General features: G+C 38.2%; 1 protein-coding gene across 1 annotated transcript in view; it reads right to left on the bottom strand.

Annotated features, from left to right (window-relative positions):
* TSHR (thyroid stimulating hormone receptor) overlaps positions 1–5,653 on the bottom strand; it is a 152,872-nt gene extending 147,219 nt beyond the window's left edge. Inside the window, 1 exon segment of the mRNA XM_020976319.2 lies at positions 5,463–5,653. Within this exon segment, the coding sequence (XP_020831978.2) occupies positions 5,463–5,632 (170 nt within the window). The 5' untranslated portion in view covers positions 5,633–5,653.
* Positions 5,654–22,197: the final 16,544 nt, after the last annotated feature.

The raw sequence follows: 22,197 nt of genomic DNA on the forward strand, positions 1-22,197 counted from the left end.
TCAGTTTCTTCATTAGTAACATGGGGCTAACAATAGCACCTATCTCCCAAGATTGTTAGGAGTATAAAGTGAGTTTACATACATAAAGTGCTTTGCAAACCACAAATGGACATACTATTATTAGGTGAAGAAGGAAGAAAAGGAAAATAATGATGAGGAGGAGGAGGAGGAGAAAGAGGAGCCTGGCTAGCATGCTGGTTCCTCTCCATCCTATCTTATTTAAAAGGGAAATACCTGGTTATGATGCCAGCCCTATTTTGACTCCCTATAATCCAGAAATGAGATCAAATTCCCTGAATACAGGGTTCTCAAAACACCTAGAAGAAAGTGAAAAAATCAATATTCTAAATAGTTTTTCTATGAAATGTCAGACTTAGTATATTTGAAACATTCAAAGGATTAGTTCAATCTTTCATTGTTCAACTGAATACTTATTTTGCATAAATGTTGTTGTTATTCAGTCCTTTCAGTCCTTTGTGTCTGACTCTTCATGACCCCATTTGGGGGTTTCTTGGCAAAAATACTGCAGTGGTTTACCATTTCCTTCTCCAGCTCATTTAACAGATGAGGAAACTGAGGCAAACAGGGTTAAATGACTTGCCCAGGGTCACACAGCTAATAAGTATCTGACTCTAGGCCAAGAGCCCTATCTACCGTGCCACCTAATTGTGCTCCCCATCCCACCCCAAACATATCCTATCTGCATAGATGCTAAACTTATTCCTGGGTAAAAGGACGTATACACAAGAAATGGTATAAAAAGGAGGTGGACCAGTTGTGTAGCAAGATGGAGAGATAATAAATGGGACAGCCAAAATGTTCTTCTAGTACTCTCAGCCTGTTAAAACACCTCGAAGCAGGGATTTTTAACCTTTTTTGGGGGGATATAATGGATGTTCTGGTATTCTACCAAAGCCTAGGGATCCTGTCTCTGAATAATGTTTTTAAATGCATAAAATGAAATACGTAGGATTATAAGGAAACCAATTATATCAAAATGTAATTATCAATTAAAAAAACATTCTCAAAACTTAGATTAAGAATCCTTACACTAGAGCAAGACCTATAGCATGAAAAGGCATTAGCTGGGTTGCAGTGGGCGCTACTAAAGTGAGGATCAATATAAAGAAGATCAAAGATCCATTGAAATATTGGACTATTATTATTATTAGAGACTTGGCCTATTTGGGGGTAGTTGGAACAATCAGGATCTTGTACTAGGTCTGGGATTCCCAGTTCCTTTCCTCAACTCTTCAAAAATATTTTCTGTTATGAAGAGCCCTAGAGAGTAGACTTTACTGCCCCAGGCTAGAGCACTTGAGCCCACTCTATGCTGGAATTTATGTTTTAATCTACCTTCTATATCTGCTGCTGATTCTAGATCTGTAGACATTCACTGAGCTCACAGTGCAATGACCCACAGTACCAAAATTTTTCATCTCTGAAGCACATTAATAGGGAAACATAAGGATGTAGGGTTCACAGAAATCTCTTTTCTCTGTTATCTTTGAGATATGTGATCTAAAATAATTTGGGCAGGAAAACATTACTAATAATACTGATTAAAAGTTTAAGTAGAGTAAACCCCACTGATTCAGAAGAGCTAAACTCTTGTCTAAGTTTCTCCCTAAAATGTGAAATAATTTTAATTCAATTACAAGCATCTTGAGAACAGGCAGCAGAAAAGGGAATTTCCCTTTTAGGTGACATAGGATAGAGAAGAATCAGCACTTTAACTAGAATGCACCACCATTCCTATTATTACACATACTGTTTAGCACAATGTAAACTTAATTGTCTGTTGAATTGAATTGATGAGTGTTCATCCATTTAAACTAAAATATAAATCCGTTATTGCTTCTGATCATTGTAGGTCATCAGCCATCCCTTTGAAACTCCATCCTGATATCCATATTAGCAATGGGATATCTACTTATATGGAGCAAAAGGACCCAGACCTTTAAGGACATGTCTAAAATATTCAAAATTCTGAATTTTCAGAGAACAAACCCCCAAGGATTTGCTGTATGATATAATACTATTTTTCCTTGAGACAATTAAGTTCACTTCTCTTAATGGTATTATGATATTAGAGGCCACATTGGAGAAAATTTCAGAGCTAGCAAAAATCTTATTGGATCCCCAATTGATAAATGGTCAAAGGATATGAACAGGCAGTTTTCAGAGGAAGAAACTAAAGGTATCTATAGTGATGTGAAAAAATGTTCTAAATCACTATTGATAGGAGAAATGCAAATCAAAAAGACTCTGAGGTACCACATCACACCTACCAGATTGGCTAACATGACAGGACAATGATAAGTGTTGGAGAAGATATGGAAAAATTGGAACACCAATACATTGTTGGTGGAGTTGTGAAATGATCTACCATTTTGGAGAGCAATTTGGAACCATGTCCAAAGGGCTATAAAATTGTGCATACTCATTGACATAGCAATACCACTTCTAGGGCTGTATCCCAAAGAGATCATAAAAATGGGGAAAAGACCCACATGTACAAAAATAGTTATATCGGCTCTTTTTGTGGTGGCAAAGAATTGGAAATTGAAGGGATGCCCATCAATTGGGGAATAGCTGAACAAGTTGTGGTATATTAATGTAATGGAATATTATTGTGCTATAAGAAATGATGAGCAGGCAGACTTCAAAAGACTTGGAAAGGCTTACATGAACTGATGCAGAGTGAAATGAGCAGAACCAGGAGAACATTGTACACAGTAACAGCCACATTATGGGATGACTGACTTTGATAGACTTGGCTCTTCACAGCTACACTAGAATCTAAGACAACTCCAAAAGATTCATGATGAAAATTGCTATCCACACCCAGGGAAAGAAATTTGGAGTCTGAATGTAGATGGAAGTATACTATTTGCTCTCTTTTTCCTTTGTTATTTTGTTTTATTGCTTCATTCTTGTGGTTCCTACCTCTAGATCTAATTGGGAAAATATGCTTAACATGAATGTATATGAACAGCCTATATCATATTGTGTCCTGTTTTGGAGGGAGGGATTTGGAGGGGGAGAAAATTTAAAACTCAAAAATCTTATGGAAGTGAATGTTGAAAACTAAAAATAAATAAATTAAATTTTAAAAAAATCTAATTGGACTGATAACATTAAAAAAAAAAACAACCACCCAAAACCATTGCCCTAATTTTCTCCTAACCACATATCAAGTGCTTATACTGCTAGTGTTGGATTAAGTCACTTGGAAGCTTTGGCTAAATTTGAAGATCACACCCTCTATGTGTTATTGTCTAGTCTAGATTTGAATGAATAGAGTCAGAAAGATGTGGATTCAAATCCCACCTTTGACTTTCGCTAGTTGTGTGGCCATGGACAAACCACTAAACATCTTTAAGTCTCAGTTTTCTCTTCTATAGAATGAGAGAAATACCTGGAATGTCTTCCTCACAGAGTCATTGTGTGACTCAAATAAAATAATGGTTATAGAGTGCTTCACAGATCTTTAAATGTCAGTTATAATGATGATGATGATTCACTATAACATATGAGTTGACTGATCACAAAATAAATACCTATGTACTAAGAAGAATGGAATTTTCTAATATGAAATAATAACTACCCTACATATAGCACTTTAAGGTTTGCAAAGTGTCTTATATATTGGCTGTCCCAAAAATCTTAATGCAGTTTCAAACTTCAAGCTCTGACTAAGATTTTTATGATCCTGGGCAAGTTACTTAAGCATGTTTGCCTTAGTTTCCTCATCTGTCAAATGAGCTGGAGATAGATATGGCAAACCATTCTAGTTTCTTTGCCAAGAAGACCCCAAATGGAGTCACAAAGAGCTGGACAGACTGAAATGACTGAACAACAACAAAAGACTTTCGGGACATCCTGAATTGCTTTATTTGATCCTAATTATAGCCTATATGAAGCATGCAGTACAGTTTTTATTAGCTCCATTTTACAAGTTAGGAAAATCAGGATCAGTGAAGTTAAATGATTTGTTTATGGTCACATAACATTAGGGGAAAATTTGAATTTAAGTCCCTCCTGGCTTCAGGGCTAGTGTTCTATATATAACTTGCACTATGTAACACTATTTGTATACATGTATGCACAGTATTATTAAAATATGTACCTTGTTACAACCTCTTCACTGTCACACCCTAAGCAGCTACCTTTTCCCCCTTCAGTTCCAACACTGCTGGGACCTCAATATACAGGAAATTTACCATTTTAGTTATGGCAAATTTCTCCTTAAAATACTAATTGAGAATTTTTTTTAAAAAACCCAGAAAAATCTATCAAAATAGCTTCCTATTCAAAGCACAGAAAGTCAGTCCTGTAGTCAAATGGTCAAACACTTCGATTTTTAGAAAATTTTCTAATAGTAATTAACCTTTACTGTTAGGCAACTAAAATATTAAAGCAACCACAAACTCATGATCTTTATAGAGAAAATTTTCCAATAGAAACTTTTATGTAAATTTCTCTGACTAGCTTTATTACTTCACCTTATATTGTTTGTTTTTTTATATTTTCCCCTGACACAAAACACTGAGTTCAAACCAATTTTAGAAATTGGTGGGGTTTTTTTTTTAACTGCTAGACCCTTCTGTTTCCAAGGGCTAGTCTCCATGTAACATTTCAACATTTTTATTCATTGTTTTGAACTTCTGTCAAAGAACTGCTGGACATTTTCCAAACAGATTAAATATGTCTATCATCATGTTTCTAATTCAGTAATTTTTTACATATGGGTACCAGATGCATTTTCCCCCCATTTCATGTCTTTGGAACTTTAAAGCAACCTGTAACCTGAACCATGAAAAGATTTAAGTGCAGACGCTTAGTGGACGCATCTTTTTTGGCATTACAAAGCATTCTCTGCTAAACAACAGTTTTCCATGTTTATACACACACACACACACACACACACACACACACACAAGTTAAAGCTAGATTAACAATAGTGTTCCAAAGAAAATTGTTGGAATTTATTCATTAAACATTATTTGGTACAATAAAATATGGAAGCTAGTACGACCAAAAATCAGGACTGAGAGCAGGTAAACATCATTTCATTAGAAAGCACGTTTCTATTTCCACTTAAACAATATTTTACCTTGTTTTCTATTGCTGATAACCAAACTACCAACCTGGAAACTAGGGTGTCAACATTACTTTTAACAAAGCCTATGGATAGTTAGACATTCTTTGAGCATCGGGTGTTTCTCTAGGATTCATTTGTTTCGAGTGTTCAAGCACAATTTTGAAAGTCAATAGACTGGTTAAGCTTGGGTGCTTGGGTTTTGACAATCCCCCTCCTCATCTGACCCCTTCATAACAGATTCCCCAGCCTTGTTTTTGGTTAGTCCTATTGGGGAATGGGCTTTCCATTATTCCTCATTCTTTTCAGTTATTCCTAAATACCAGAGTTGTCCTCTTACCGTGTCCCAAGTACTCACAGTGTTTGAGTATTCTGAGGGAGGCTGGGAATGAAGTGGATGTCCTTGCAGGTAACTCGGAAGTCACCCTCTTGGTAGCACTCGCAGAGCCGGGAAGGGCGCTGCTTGCCTTCCAGGATTGTCCGCAAAACCAGCAGCAGCACCAGAAGTGACAGCTGGGACTTCCCCATTTTCCACTACTATCTCTATTTCTTCATCCCACTGCTCTTCTGCAGCTGAATGAGAAAGAGGACAGCGTGGAGAGGGAAGGAGGAGGAAGAGGAGGGAGAAGAGTTGAGGAAGAGGTCTCTGGAAAGGCAGTGAGCCTTCCTTCTCACCACCAAAGAGGTGAGGAGGTAGCTATTCTCAGGATTCCGCCTCCCTAGTCTCTTAAACTAAAGACTTCGTACTTCCTCTCCTAAAGACCCCCAAACACCACCACTCCTCACTCTTCTCTGGCCCTTACTCTCCCACACCGGCTCCAATATCCTCCTCCTGGCTTTAAACATCCTTTGCTCTTTTTCCAGCTATCACTCGTCCCTCTTTTCAAACTCCCCCACGATCTATCTACAAACCAAGGCTCTTCTCTTCTTCTTGTTCTTTTTCCTGCTCATGCCCCCACCTCTCGCGCCCCGGTGCCTCTTTCCTATAAGTTATCAGACCCTGGTCCCAACGAACATCTTTCCTCATCTTCCAGGCTCCCTTGGACACTCTCCTCCTGGGATCCACCCACACTCTGTGCTCCCAGGAAAAAAAAAATCCCCTTACCTGATTTCCGAGATGACTCAGTGTGGGAGCCGGACACTACCTTGACCAGGGAGGGTAATTGATCTCTTGGAAGAAAATGTTTGTATCTTGCTTTTCCAGACTGTCCTAGAAAAGCATCTTCTTGGAGCTGGCAATGCACTGGGCTCCCAGTTTGGGAAAGCACGGGTTGCATTCAGAAGAGCGGCAAGATCTCTTTAGAGTGCATCTTAACCTAATCAGACATTTCTAAACGGGAATAGAAGACTGTGGAGCTCTAAGCTCTAAACTCTAAGAAAAGCGGGATGAGCCCTTTAGAGATCTCCGGCAAGCAGTGAATATTGCAGTTAGGAAACTGGGACTCTGGCGCCATCTGTAGGCAGAAACTGGAAATGCATAAACCCTGGCATGGAAATCTGAATCCCTAGGATCCCTGAATATGGGATTAGGAAATGGAATGAAACTTTGAGCTTGTATTCAACCCACTCATTTTATCAAAGAGGAAATTGAGATCTTGTGGCCTGTTTCACAAGTAGCAGAACCAAGATTTGAATCTAAGGCTGTCAGACTTCAAATCTAGTGACTTTCCAAGTATTCAGTCAATCATTCTGGTATGGGGGGAAAGTACCAGATTTGGTTCATATCAGTTCTGTGATTTGCTACCTGGGACCTTCAGCGACCTCTCTAGGCCTCAGGTATTTAGCAAATGAAGAGTTGAATGGGATAAGCTCTCAGATCCCTTCCAGCTTTAAATGTATGATCTGATGGAGTCTCTTGTAAGTTCTAGCCCTGGAACAATATTCTATTAACTCCAGAGTCCCTCATTATGTCTACAACCAGCAGATGCAAATACACTGTAGACCCTGGAATTCCCACATTCTAAGTAATAAACAGAAACACCACCCGACAACTAAGTGGGGATGTTTTTTTCTTTCTTTTTTTTTAATCAGGAGCACTAGCTACTCTTCAGACAGCTCTCCCCTCTGCCTTTCATCTATCTGTTAGCAACAACTTCATTCACATCAGGGTCAAATGAACCTGCCAGAACAGATGGAATGTAAAATTTCTTGAGTCCTTGCCTCCGAGGAAAAATCTTGATCTTTACTCACCAAGACTCCTTTCTACTACTTAAAGCTTCTTACCCATGGTTCAGGCTTTTGTTATGGAAAAATCCCAGATTCTGCTATTTTTTTTATTCCTCTTTGGGAAGTTAATAGAAACAGGATGGCTTCTGAGGTGCTTTTCAGCTTTTGACTCGGGATTTATAAATCAGTAACTATCATTTAGTTCTAGAGCTCCCAGGTTAGATGAACCTGACAATTCTGAGAGGTCCATGCTTTTTGTCGCTTCATCTTTCCCATTTCTACTTAGTTTACTAGTCACTGTCCTTCTCTGTGGCTTGCCATTCACAATAAAGAAGAATAGTAGATGAATGAATGAACCTTTGAAACTTAGCATTCACCATGTTATTTAAATTTCATTTATTTAATTAATTTTTAAAACGGAAACAAAATTTAAAGAAAAGAGATAAACTGTGAATTTAACATGCAATCTCCCAGTAAGAGAACATGGAAGGGAACAGGTAAACATTCCCATGAGTCCTCTCACAGAAGAAGTCCAGTAATAACTAGACATGTCTCTTACCCAGCCTCAGGATGTTCTATTGGGTCATGGCAGAGAGGTACCTACAGTGTAATTCTCAGGGATGGATTAATGACTCCTCTAACTCTGCTCCAGTCTCCATTCAGTCTCTCTTATTCCCTCACTTGAATCAAGCATGGAGAGTCTCCATAATTTTCCTTTTCCCTTGTGGAATCCTCCCTCTACTAAGAGCTTTTCTTTCTCTTCCCTTTCAGATGTTCCAGGAGCTCAGTGAGGACTTATCTTCTGCCAACAGAAGTTACTATCTGCTGTCTAGCAGTGTTACTATGATCTGTGAGCTGTATCTATAGAAGTCTCCACAGCTGAAGTATTAGGAATAAAGTGTATTGCTTCAGGGTTCTTCTCCCCTTCTTTGACCTGGGTGTTGGGTTACAAAAGAAACAGATCCTTGTTCACTTGAAATGTCTGGTTTTGAGATGTTGTCTGGGTCAAAAAGCCTTTGCTACTAACAGGTGGTCTCTTTTGCTTAGAGTTTATTGAACTAAGTGCCCAATCACTTTACCTACAAGGTCCCATCAACTCACCTATAGGAAATAAATAGTTGTGGTGGATTGTCTTTTCAGGGTCGCAGACTATCTCTGTGGCTATTTTGTAAAACAGCAAGCAGCCTCCCCACAAGTAGGTAGGGAATAGCTTTCCATCAATTTGCTAATTTGTGGGCCACAAGCACCAATATTTCTTAGCAGAACTCTATTTGTTGCAGGATTTGGTAATGGATTTAAGAATCATATCGTCATTTGCTTCTGTCAGAGCTCTTCTGGGCTAAGATTAGAGGCAGGTGGTAAGCTCCTTTTAGTTCTCTCTCAGTCAAGAGACGTAGTGGTTGTCATTGTCTGCAGTCAGTAATGAAAAACTCTCTGACAGACAGTGGTTCAGAAACAGACGTGTGTTCCTCTTCCTTCACAGAACAAAAGATTCTGTTGTTTTCTGTAGTTCCACCTCTGGATGTAACAAGACTAGACCCAGAGACAGCACCTCTTTTGCCTGGTATAGCTGCAGCGACTCCTAGAAATATACTGGAACCAAGAATTCGAAAGCATGAGGTGTACACACCCAAATACCAGCAGCTGGGTATAAATCCTGTGGCATCATTCCTGGTGGAATAGTATGGGTATCCTTGAAAGCCACATAATACCTCTGAGACTTTTGTTGTGGTCCCAGTGTCCCTAACATATTAGCAGTGAGCAATTGAACGATTCAGGTTGTAGGTCCCCTTGATATAGTTTTCGATAATAGCGAAAGCTAACATCTGTTGAATAGAATGCTTTCAAAATCTCTGCCTTGGTCTGAATGGAACCTGGCAGGAAATCCACATTGAGACATACTCCTTACCTAATACTGTAGAAACTACATTAACTTTCTGGTTTCAGGTTGATTATGCCTGTGCATACCTAGAGAAGTGGCCAGACATCATATGAACATAGCTTAAATTCTTATTATCACTTTACAGAGGCAGGAAGTCAATACAGACAAGTTCTAAAGATTTGCTGGTGTCTTAATTTTCCAAATATGCTACACCAATTGTTAGTACTTTATTTTGCACATAACAAACACAAGTCTCACACTTCTTAGTGACATGTGCAGCCATCTTGGCTCAGTAAAATATGTTTTAGCTCTAGGGTCCTTTCTTGACCCATATGTCCAAAGTTATCATGTAAAAGTTTGATGATCACAAAATGATATGCACTTGGGTAAAATTACTTGTTTCCTGGCACTATGTGTGGGCTAAGTGACAGTCAGTTTCTTAGCTCCAATCTCTGTCATTGTCTCACAAGTAAGATGCCTTTAAGGGACCAGCACTTCTATGTAGGTTTGTATGTAGACCTTGAATGTAGGCTTTTTTAAAAATCTTTTATTACTTTTCATAGTTTTTTGTCAACCATCTGCATTCACCATCAGTCATCCAAAAACAAGTGAGAACAAAGGTTGATTCAATAAATCAAGGCACACAAATAGCACCAGCAATCCTTTTATGCAATTCCAAGGTTTCTTTCTTTCAGATCCCACATGGGACCCACCAATTTTTCCAAGAAACAATTCATCATCTTGCCCCTGTCTAGTGTGTGTCAAACCTTTAATAACTGTTGTACCCCTGGCTCAAATCCAGGAGGGCAAATGTGTAACTCTGAGAAAATTCCTACCTTGAGCTTCCTTTTGTGATCCACAAGGAGGTATATTGTCTGGGTCCTGCTTACAGGCAATACTTCTATGTGCAGCCTAGGGGGTTTAGCCCCTGCTTGATATACAGGTGAACTATCTCTTTCCAACCTAAGGGATCTAGCTTCGGTCCTTCTCACAAGTGAGCTATTCTTCTCTGATACAGTCTACTTAGTTACGCCCATCTTATAGATGACGTTTCTCTTTCTGTATTAGGGGGCCCAGCCCTTTGTTTAACCATTATCAGAACTTTCACGTCTGGTATAAACAATGTGAAATCAGTGTTATCCAATGAAGTGCCTGATTCTGATGAGTAGAATTTTGCCTCAGCTTTCCTGTGGTTCTAGCAAATCAGTGTTCTGGTTTCTTGCAATAGGGATTAGTTTCCTTAAAATGCAACAAAGCTGTCCCAGGAACTTGACTGGCTACTGCCTCTCTTATATAGCTTTCTGATCACCTAAGGGCACAAAAAATAGCTTCCTTTCCACCTTGGTGAATTTATGAATTCACCTGAGTCATCATTTCTTTTTCTGCTGACTACTACTACTACTGCTACTGCTACTGCTACTGCCACTACTACTACTACTACTACTGCTACTACCACCAGCACCACCAAACATTTTTCCATATTAATATACTTTATTTATTTTAACATTCATTTAAAAAAAATGTGTTCCCAATTATCTCTCCCTCTTGAGCCCCTCCCCCAGCCATTGAGAAAGCAAGCAATATGATATCAATTATATATGTGAAGTCATGCAAAACATATTTTCGTATTAGCCATGTTGCAAAAAAAAAAGCAAGAAAAATAAAGTGAAAAAAGTATGCCTCAATAAGAGCTAGCATTTATATAGTGCTTACCACACACAAAGTACTTTGCTAAGCACTTTACAAGTATTATGTCACTTGATTCTTACAACACTGGAAGGTATGTAGTTATTAAAATCATTTTACAGTTTGGGAAACTGAGGCAAACAGAAGTTAAGTAGAGTTATATGGCTAGTAAGTGGCTGAGACTGCATTTGAACTCAGATCTTCCTGACTTCAGGTCCACAGCCCTATGAACTCCCTCGCTGCCTCATGCACTTAGGTAAAGAGATGAAGAGGCAACACCCAGAGAAGTTAGTGTTTGAGCAAAGTAAACTTGCTTTCGTGAGCTGTTCGGTGATTTGTAAGTGCCTCATTTGATCCCAGGCCAGCTGGATGACACAGCGGATACAGCACCAGACCTGGTATCAGCAAAAGTTATCTTCCTGAGTTCAAATCTGGCCTCAGACACTAGCTGTGTGACCTTGGGCAGGTCACTTAAACCTGTTTGCCTCAGTTTCCTAATCTATTAAATGAACTGGAAAAGCAAACGGCAAACCACTCCAGTATCTTTGCTAAGAAAATGCCAAATAAGTTATGAAGAATCAGACACAACTGAAATGACTGAACAACAATATTTGATCCCAACATCAAACCTAAACAGGGTGTTAGTTTTAAGCTCTCCCCTAAGAACAAGTGAGAAGCTAAGTGTATGTTTAAGCTTGTGCCTTAACCCTTGAACTATGTTACCTTTCTTCAATGTCACAACTTTTCTGCAGTTTTCCTCCACTTCCAAGGGAGGATTATAAATCAATTTCCTAGTACTGTCTCCATCTGGAATTTTTCAGGGATTTTTGAAGGGTCAAATGGGCCTGGTAATTCAGAGAATCCTTTTAGGATTCTCCTGAACTTGCCCCAGTATACACTGTCCTATAAGTCCCTCCCCCTTTACTGAGTTCTTTAATACTTTTGTAATATCCCTTTCTGTAAGCACAATGTCTCCACTAAAGGTCAGTAATCTCCTGTGGATGTCAACACTGATAAGGTGACATCCGTTTCAAATGCAACCCTCATATTTTTAAAATACTGATATATAATGCCCATATTTGATCACCAAAGGAAAGTCAACTAGCCATGCAATCTTACATTATACAGATATCATTAGTGTTGTTTGCCTTCGTTTTGGAAGAGGACCAATGACATCACAGAGTGAACTGGATTTAAGTGAGGCAGTTAGACAAAATCATCAGCCTCATTCTCTCCTCCAGAAACATTGAAATCCAATGGCAAGACCAAAGCCAGGATCCTTGGGTGATAGCCCAGGATGAAGTGGATGACCTTGACCTTTCTAAATTAAGATCTTTTCTGGGCCTCAGTTTGTCTGAGGCAATACCCATTCAATGACTAAGGGCTAGGTAAGAAATGAAACAACAAATGGCCTAATTTATCATCACAAAACATAAAGCAGGGCTGTAAAGCAATTGACATGTAGCAATAGCAGCCATAACAATGACATTCTATTTGTACATCAACAAGCCACTTAATAGCGGTGTCACCATTAGCACCTTGTTAAATAAGAGGGGTTCGTATACTAATGCAACCTAGAGGTGAAGTAGATTACTGCACAGAAAGACTGAAAATAAAAACACAAAATAAAAGCAAAGCAAGAGAAAACCACAATTAGAAACATCATTCAAAACAAAAATCAAACAAAACCTCAGTGAAATGAAGAAAAATAAAACAACAGAAAGGAAAAAAATATGCATCAAAAGGAAACAAGATTGCATGTCAAAATTATAAATCCAGTCAGCAGCAAATTAAAACTATAAAATTCAGTGAGATAACATTTACATCACACTGTAAGATTTACAAAGTATTTCATGCATGTTATCTCATGTGATCCTCATACAAACCTTGGGAGTTAAGTGCTAATACCATCTCCATTACTCATATTAGGATCTTACTAGCTGGGCAAGTCACTTCACCCTGTTTGCCTCAGTTCCTCGTCTATAAAATGGGCTAGAGAAGGAAATGGCAAGTCACTCCAGTATCTTTGCCAAGATAACCTCATATGGCATCAGGAAGAGTCAGACATGAATGAACGTGGCAAACACCATGCTAAGCGCTTTACAAATATTATCTCATTTGATTCTAGCAACCCTCCGAGGTCAGTGTTACTTATTATCATCCCAATTTTACAGTTGAGGAAAATGAGGCAGAAAAAGGTGAAATGACTTGTCTAGGGTCACACAGCTTGTAAGTGTCAAAGACTGGATTTCAATTCACGTGTTTCTGATTCTAGGCCCAGTATTCTATCCACTGAGCCACCTAGCCTCCTAATAAGCAACATTTCCATCCAAAACTAGTAAAATGTTTAATTCAACTCTAAATTCAAAGCAATCAAGAAAAAAATGAAATAAGACAAAGATGAAATTCAAAACTGATCAAAATTAAAATGTCTGTAGTTTAGGTATCTACAATGCTTACAGCAGTAATGCAGTCTTTCTGAAGCAGGGAAAATGAATTAAAACAGTATGCTCACTCCCAATAAAGAGGGATAATTCAAAAAACATCAACAGAATAGGATCCACATGTGTAACAGTGTATTTGTAAGGGGTTGCTTGTATTTTCATCTGTTGAACTGCTACAAAACAGAGGGGTGGGATTCTCAGTCTGTCTTCTTTGGCCCTTACCTCTGGAGTGTGGGAATTGACAGTCTTTTTTGGCCACTTTCCTCCTCCCACCAGAAGTGACCTTGAAGGGATGAGTATTCATCAACTTCCCTAGTCACAATAATTAAGTCTATAAATTAGAAGCTGCTTTTATCAGTTAAAGGTGGAAAGTCAATACTAATTAAACAGAAATGTAAACAACCTCTAAATAGAAGAGATAAACTTTGAATTTAACATGCTTTTCTGGTGGTAGAACATGGAGAAGAGGCAGCCAGGTCTGCATCAGTCCACTCAAAAGGCTGTTCCATCAGGTCCTGATGGATAAAGGTGGCTGTAGCAGAGCTCCTGGCCAATAGCTCAATGCCAGCCAATGTCTCTATGCCTCAGTCCTATTTTCAAGTTCCTTGTCTCTGTCTCTGTTTTCAACTCTGTCCACTCCCATTTCTCGTTTTGTATATCTGTATCTCCCCATCTTCTTGTCACAAACAAGCAGTGTCTGTGACTCTTTCTTTTTCTTTCTCTCTGTGTATCTCAGTATCTTTGCTTTCTCTTTTGCCTATCATGGCTGATTTCTCCTTCCTCTTCCCTTTTGGATAAAAGAAGACTAGAGGATTGAATAGATAGAGTTGGGGCCTTTTATTCAGCCGGCAGAAAGTGGTCTCCTATAGCCTGCTACACAATCAACCTGGATAAACTTAAGGTTGGAATAATTACTATGGAATATTGCTGCTTCTGTTTTTATATGAGGGTGATAGGAAATTTTTTTTTTTGCTTTATCAAAAGATATTTACTAAGCTTCTCATGTTTAAGTCACTGCGCTAAGCAGTAGGGGCACAAAGAAAAAGAAATTACATGCTTCCTGTCATCAAGGAGTTTATTGTATGAGTAGGGAAGAAGATAAGACCTATATGTAGGTAAGTTGGCATAATATTATGTAGATTGTGATAGACACAAAGGGGAACCAGGCAAAGTGCTATGAGAAATAGGAAGAAGGGATCACATTCGAGGTGGAGGAAGGGGATATATCAGAGAAGGCTTTATGGGACAGGAGGCACTTGATGCCATCGGTGGTGAAGAAATAGGTATAATAAAAGAAATAAGGCCTGGAGTGTATACTAAGAATAGTAAGGAGATTGAGAAAGAATAGAGCACAGTGTAATAGTTCAGTTTTACTTAACTTGCCTCACTTGAATCCAATTTATGCTCAAACCAAAAAATATCACCTATACCATTTTACCATTTTTCCATTTTTACTTATCTTGAAAAGTGATGAAGCAGCAGGTGTGAAGGGAGCTATAGTCACCAGGTTGCACACAGGCAGCCCGGGACATAGGGTCGTCTTCTCACTGTAGTAAAGCAGTAGGGGAGTTGGCAGCCCCCTGAGTGTCTGAGCAGCCTTTTTAAAGGACTGCACTGCTCTCTTCCTGACATGAGGAAAGGGCTAGAAAAGGTGCCCTAAAAATTGTTTGCTTCACCAACCTAATCCTGGCCTGCTTACTGCAGCAAGAGGGGATCCTACCCTGTGGTTGAAACACAAAATACACAAAAACTTTTGTGACACTGAGGTCCTTTCTCAGTAGCTCAAAAGAAATGTGAGACATCTCCATCCCAAATGGATGGACTATTTGCACCTAACCTGGGGTAGAGCCTTCTGAGCTCGTATTGGTCTGATCAGCCACAGTCCAACACATTGTATATTGACCCCAGCATAGTGATGTCATTTTGATCCTCTTTGAATATGAAGGACGAAACAGCATATAATAGTTGAAGGGATGGGGAGCAACAAAGATTCAATTTCTTTCAAGGGACTGAAAAAACCTGTATCTTAAAAAAAATCTTTCTGCAGGGTTTCTTCTAAAGACTTAGTGTCGCTTTAAGCTATGTAAAGCTATTAAAGCTTCAAAACTGCTCTAAGCTTTATTATTATTTATAAAACTGCACTGTTTATTAATCTTAAATAGTTTAAAATTGCACTAAGACTTTGGGAACATTCTGTACTTTTGCTAGCAGTATTAAGTATCATAGTAATCTTATCATATTGAAAATGTATCTGCCCCAAATAAAAATATTATTGAACTTTTTCAATGCCTTTAATATGTATACATTTCCATTAATACTATGTATTAAACTTCTTTATACTTTGTACCATCAAAGGAAATATGTATTTAAAGATTAGCAACAAAAGAATAGATGAGCTCTAAACATATTACAAAATGTTATGTCATTTTAAGGGAATGTTCTGTACTTGAAAATTTTTAGAAATATATCTTAAGTGTGTATTTACAGAATGCTTCACCAGGCTCTTCCTACGATGCAAAAATTAAGACCTACTCACTGTCTGCATAACAACTCATGTTTTCATAGAGCACAATTCTGTAAGATTTCTTCTTAGTGGTACTTTAAGGTAGGGAGTACAAGGACTTTTGTCAATATTTTAGAGATTAGGAAACTGGGCCCCAGGGAGACTAAAGAGCTTGTTCACTGGCACAAAGCTAATATCAGAGTCAGTTTTTGAACCCAACTCTGCTGACTTCTGGTGCAGGGCTCATTTCATACACAACACTGCATCAACTCATAATTTAGTAAGGAGAATAGACAGTACAAATCAAGAGATAGTTACTTTTCTGGGAGAAGGCTTTTTGGTGGCTGACCTGGGCCATAGGAAAAGTTTTAGTACTTTCTCTTTGTCTCTGTTTCTCTCTCTTACAGTTGTTCCCCTAACTCTACTCCATCCTCCCTGTACAGAGCATCTGTCATACTTCACAATAGAAGTATCTGACATAGGCTTGTTTGGCACTTGGCTTTATCTCATCAAGGGAGAAAATGTTAGGGTATATATCATGCTAAATCTGTTCATCCTTGTTGGAGGGAAGGGGTAGCATCATGGATGTCTTATGGTGACCTCCTCACAGCACATGAAGATGCCTCCTCATTGTATTGTCTCCACTTTTGTCTCTATTCAACCCAGCCAGATGCAGTTTTCTGGATCAAAGATATCACTAAACCAGTGAATCCTAGGATAGCATTGACTTTCTCAATGAAGTGGGAGGCTAGACCATTCACTATGAATGTAGGGAATGGAAATGTGGACAAGGGATTGAAGTCAGTGGGAAAGATGTGAAATCGTAGAAAATCAGATAGGGAATCAATGAAGAAAATAGAAGGATTGACAAGCAATATTGAAAGCTCAGCTGATAAATTTGCAGTAGGTGAAATCAGCACAATTTTTAAACTTTTCCATATGTGCCCAGCAGCCCAGGAGCAGAGTGTAGAGTAATCAAAAGGTCAGGGTTACTTATGGTTGAGGTCAGAAATGGTGGGAGGTCAGAGGAGTGAGTGACTTTAGAGCGTTATCTAGTGAGTCATTGAACTGGCAAACTACAGACTATAAACTAAGTATAGAAGCAATATTCTTTAACAGATTGATGGCTCTTTGAGTACATCAAGTAGGTACTCCCTCCAACTGCACAATTTGTAACTGATTCACCTCTTTTCATCCTCTGTGATTCCTCCCTTATCCTCCCTTGAATTCTACACACACACACACACACACACACCCCAAAAAACTTTCTATTTTCTTTTAATGTTACATCAGCAAGTTAGCAGTTGGGCTACTCCTCCATAACCCCTCGGTGTCACAAAGTGACTAGCTGATATCATTTACCAACCATATATTTCCTAGATCTTATATTCTGTACTGTTTTTATACACTTCATCATTTATAATATGCTATTGCTTTTGTATACCCATCATGGCTGTTTTGTCTGTATGAGCACAGGGTCATATATTGAGAGCTGGAAGGAACTTCAGAGGTCACTCTGTCTAATCCTCTAATTTCATAAATGAGGAAATTGAACCCAGAGAGATTGACTTGCTAAGGTCGTTCAGTTAGTAAGTGGCAGAACTTGGATTTGGTCCAGTCAGTCAATTTGCATTTATTAAGCACCTACTATGTGCTAGGCTACACTTTATACTTGGAGTTTAACCTTTCAAAGAAGTCTAGAGGGCAGGAGGTTAGAGGGAGAAAGATCTGCTTAGAATTTGCCACAACCCTCAATCTCTCCAAGGAAAAGGAAGAAATGATACTCTATTTGAAACTACATTTCCCACAAACACATGCAGCCAAGCCCCATAAACTTTTCTTTGCCCAAAGAAATCCATCTCTAAAAGCCTGCTGTCTACTGTTTACTTCTTCCAATTGCTGTGAATATCTGTTGGAAACAGATTTGCTCCCTAAACTCTGTTCTAATACTTTTATTTCCAAAAGGCCTTATTTCCTAAAACATATTACCTTAAAAATCATCTCCTGTGTCCTATTCTTCTCCTTCTCCTAACTTCTCCCATCACATTCCTTCCTTTCTCACCACTGTGATCCCTGGTTTCCCTAAACTACTGCTAGCTGCCCAGTTGAGGCTGAAGAGGGTGCACTGATCTGATGTAGGGATTTTAGAGATTTTATTCATCTGCAATATAGCCTGAATTGGGAAATTCTGTTTTATACTATAGCTTTCCCCCCAAAAAAGCAATTTAAATCCATATATGTAAAATTGGTCTTATTTTCCCTTCTTTCCCCATCCTTCCTCTCTCCAACCTGGAATACTAATAAGCAGGAAAAAAACCCAAATGTTCTACTCATTTCTAAAATTAACAATCACCAAAGTTAGAAACCATTTCCTCAGGAAGTAAGATTAATACCAAGATGAAACAGCTGGCAAATACCAACTTATTGGTTTTAAATGCTTATTTCTCCTAAATTTGAGTTCTAACCAATGCAAAACTACTTCAGACCAATAAGAGTGGACCATAGAAGACAAGTATGTGGTAAAAGAAACAGATGGTGCAAAATTAGAGCCAAGTACAAATTTCTGCTTCAGTGAGACTAAAGGCACTCAATGCCTTGAGCACAGCAGATATCTTGATGGGAATTGTGTTTTCCTGCACTAGTAGCCTGCAGACTTTGATTCATAGGAGAGAATTTTACAGTTTAAAGCTGGAAACTTAGAAGTTATCTAGCGTCATCTGCTTTTCTATGTGGGGATATTCTACAACATTCCTAGAAGTTGTCAGGGTCTGTGCTTGAATACTTACAAAGTTGGGGGACACAAGGCCCTTACAAGAAAGGGAGGCCTCTGATGAGTATGTAGTGTCAAAAGGCTTAGGCTAGGCTAGTAGACCAGCTGTAACCATGCCAAAAAGAAGGAATGCACAACTACTCCATTCTTCAGCAATACTCAGCTTATGTGCTCATTTCCTTGTTAATCCTTGTTAAGTTCAAAAGAGTCTGAATAGTACAACACTTTCAGAACTTCTCTCTAATTGATTGGTTCGCTATGCCCCCTTCCCAAGCTCTTGGAGAAAATCTATTTTCTCTCGATCTTAAACCATGTACTCACAGAGATAAAAATCATGTTAAATGGCCGTGTAATTTAAACAGGCTAAGATATAAAAGAAGTCAAAGGAGAAGAGAGAAAGAGGGCATCTTACTTGACTACTTACTGAGAGAAAAGGAGGTGTAAGAACTAGATAAAAAGGAAGAAAGAATAAAAAAAGAATAAGTAAGATTCTGAAGCTAGAGAAAAGGGTAATAATATACAAGTAGGATTGAGCCTGATGGTGAGGGGAAGAGAGCCTGGGGGAATAGGGTCACCTTAAAGTAGAATAAGCAAAATATGAAATAAAATAAACTTGAAGAGAAAAAGTACCATCTTAACAGAAGCAGAACCACAAGAAAAAATTCTAATTCTGAAACCCCCCCACAATGTTAGAGAAAATGGACAAAACATAAACTAAACTCTATAACTTTAAATGTGAATGGATCACACAATTCAATCAAATGAAAGAGGCAGACTGCATAAGAAAATAAAACCCCACAATCTGCTTCCAATAAATACACTTAAATAACAGAGATGTTCACAGATTAAAAATGAGAGGCTGGAACAAAATTTAAATACAACAGGTGTATCCATAAAAGAGTTGCAATGATGTTATCAGACAAAGTAAAAACAAAAATTCATGATATAAGGAAAAGAATCACAGACAATAAAACAATATTCATATTAATCTTATATTCTTTCAATGCTTTAGTACTTAAATGAATAAAGTAAAAATTAACTGAATTATGAGAACACATAGACAATAATACAATAATAGTGTTTTTCAGTGCTGTCTGACTCTTCATGCCACTATTTGAGGTTTTCTTGGCAAAGATACTGCAGTGGTTTGTGATCCTCTTCTTCAGCTCATTTTACAGATGAGAAGACTAAGACAAACAAGGTTAAGTAACTAGCCCAGGGTCACACAGCTAGCAAGTGTCTGAGACCAGATTTTAACTCAGGAAAAATGAGTCTTCCTGACTACAGGCCCATACCCTATCCACTGCACCACCCAGCTGCCACAATTATAGTGGGACATTTTAATGTCTTTCTCAGTTTAGGACAAATCTAACAAAAAGGGGAAGACATGAAATTAAACAAACTTCTAGAGATTTATGGCATGTTCTAAATTGGATTGCTAAAGATCATATTTCTCAGCACCACATGGAAGTTTTACACAAATCGACTACGTAATAGGGCACAGGGATACACTAGAAGCTTTCCCAACAAATATAGGAGTTCAGCAAGGATACTTTGTACCATCACTGTTATTTTCTATAGTTCTAGAAATGCTAACAAAAGCAATGAGACAAGAAAAGGAAATTGAAAACATAAAGAAAGCAAAGAAAAGCCAAAACTATTTAATCTTTTTGCTGATGACATATTGGCTGTCTTACTTAGGAAATGTTAGGGAATCAGCAAAAATACTAACTGATGCAACTAATAGTTTTTCAAAGTCACAGGCTGCAAAATAAAGTTTAGAAAAACCAGCAGGACATTTCTATATAGTAATAACAAAATCCAAGAGGCAATAAAAATAGAAAGAAAAGTCCATTGCAAATAACAACAAAATGCCTGCAGTTTGTGGGAAAACCTACAAAAGCACACATGAGATGTATTGATACAGTTGCAAGGTGCTCCTTAAAGAAATAAAGAACGCCTTAAATAGCTGAAGTATTTAGTGCTCATGGCTTCAATATGCCAATAAAAATAACCACACTATCAAAATTAACTATATTTTAATTGTATACTAATTAAACTATCAAAGGGATACTTTACAAAACTCAAGAAGACACTAACAAAATTCATTTGGAGAAAAAAAAATCTAGAATATTAAGGGAAATAATGGGAGAAAAAACATAGGGATGAAAGGGGACTCAGACCTCAAACTACTATAAACCAGTAGCCATCAAAATTACCTGGTATTGAGGAGCCAAGATAGGGTGAAAGCAGTGACTTGCTTGAGCTCTCCCAAACCCCTCCAAATACCTGTAAAAATAGCTCTAAACAAATTCTAAAGCAGCAGAACCCACAAAAAGACAGAGCTCTTTTCTTAAAAAGTCTTGAAGCCATCATCTAGATTTAATTGGCTCCAGAGACTAAAGACTCAGGATGTTGAAATAGTTTCCTAGTTGCCTGACTACAAAAGGGCCAGGACCAGAGGACCTCTAGCTTTGCCCTAAGGCTTCTTACTGGCCAAACCTATATTGAATGGTCCAGGGAAGCTGTAATTAGCTGAATTAATGCTGTATCTTGGATGAATATCCTTTCCCTGCTATGGCTAAGCAAATCTCCTTTTGCTAACAGTTAGATGGATTATGAGTGCCTTTATTTCATTCCAGTATCAACACTGAGGAAACAGACCAGCGTCCATCAGGCCTGGTCTACTACATTGAAAGAGGATCACTTTTTTTTTTTGGTGATGCAATCAGGGTTAAGTGACTTGCCCAGGATCACACAGCTAGTAAGGGTCAAGTATCTGAGACTGAATTTGAACTCAGGTCTTCCTCACTCCAGAGCTGGTGCTCCATATCCACTGCGCTACCTCGCTGCCCCGAGGATCACTGTTATATCATGATAACCAAAGTTGGACTTTAGTGGAAAAATTTACATTTATATAGAGCCTATGCTTATATACCTTTTTTCATACATATAATTTAATTGGGGTGTCCAATCTTTTCTAGAGGAACTTTAAAAACAGTTTTTTAAAAAAATCTGGCTCTAGAGAGCATGATTTTTTTCAAACATGATTCAACTAAAATGTCTCCTACCTATCTGGGAAATGAATGTTTCAATTCAACCCCCATAATAACCATGTATTGTTCTAGTAATCAGCAGAACAAGCTACTAAAGTTACATAGAAAACAATTTTCAACCTCCTCACCTCCAATTGTATACCTTTCATATTGTGGCAGATGCAGAAAGAAGAAAGGATGAATTATTTTAAGTACAGCCGACTGTTTTTCTGCACTTGACTTGACCCTAACACAAATATCCCTTTGTATATATGTAACAACACAAAAATATGAGTGGCTATAGACTATTAAATTCCACTCCTTATTTTTGAAACATTAACGGTAACATAAGTATCAGAAAGTGTTATTTGTATGTGCATTATAATGGTTCTAATTTTTTTTAGGCAATTGGGGTTAAGTGACTTGCCCAGGGTGACACAGCTAGTGTCAAGTGTTTGGTCTGAGGTCAGTTTTGAACTCAGGTCCTCCTGACTTCGGGGCTGGTGCTCTATCCACTGTGCCACCTAGCTGCCTCAAAAATCCCCATGTTATGATTCTGATTTTTCAAAAGGCACTTTGAAAAAAGTAGAGATCAATTTTTTTTCCT

The sequence above is a fragment of the Phascolarctos cinereus genome, unplaced genomic scaffold, assembly GCF_003287225.1.
Source record: "Phascolarctos cinereus isolate Bilbo 61053 unplaced genomic scaffold, phaCin_HiC Scaffold_3;HRSCAF=262, whole genome shotgun sequence".
NCBI classification, from domain to species: domain Eukaryota; kingdom Metazoa; phylum Chordata; class Mammalia; order Diprotodontia; family Phascolarctidae; genus Phascolarctos; species Phascolarctos cinereus.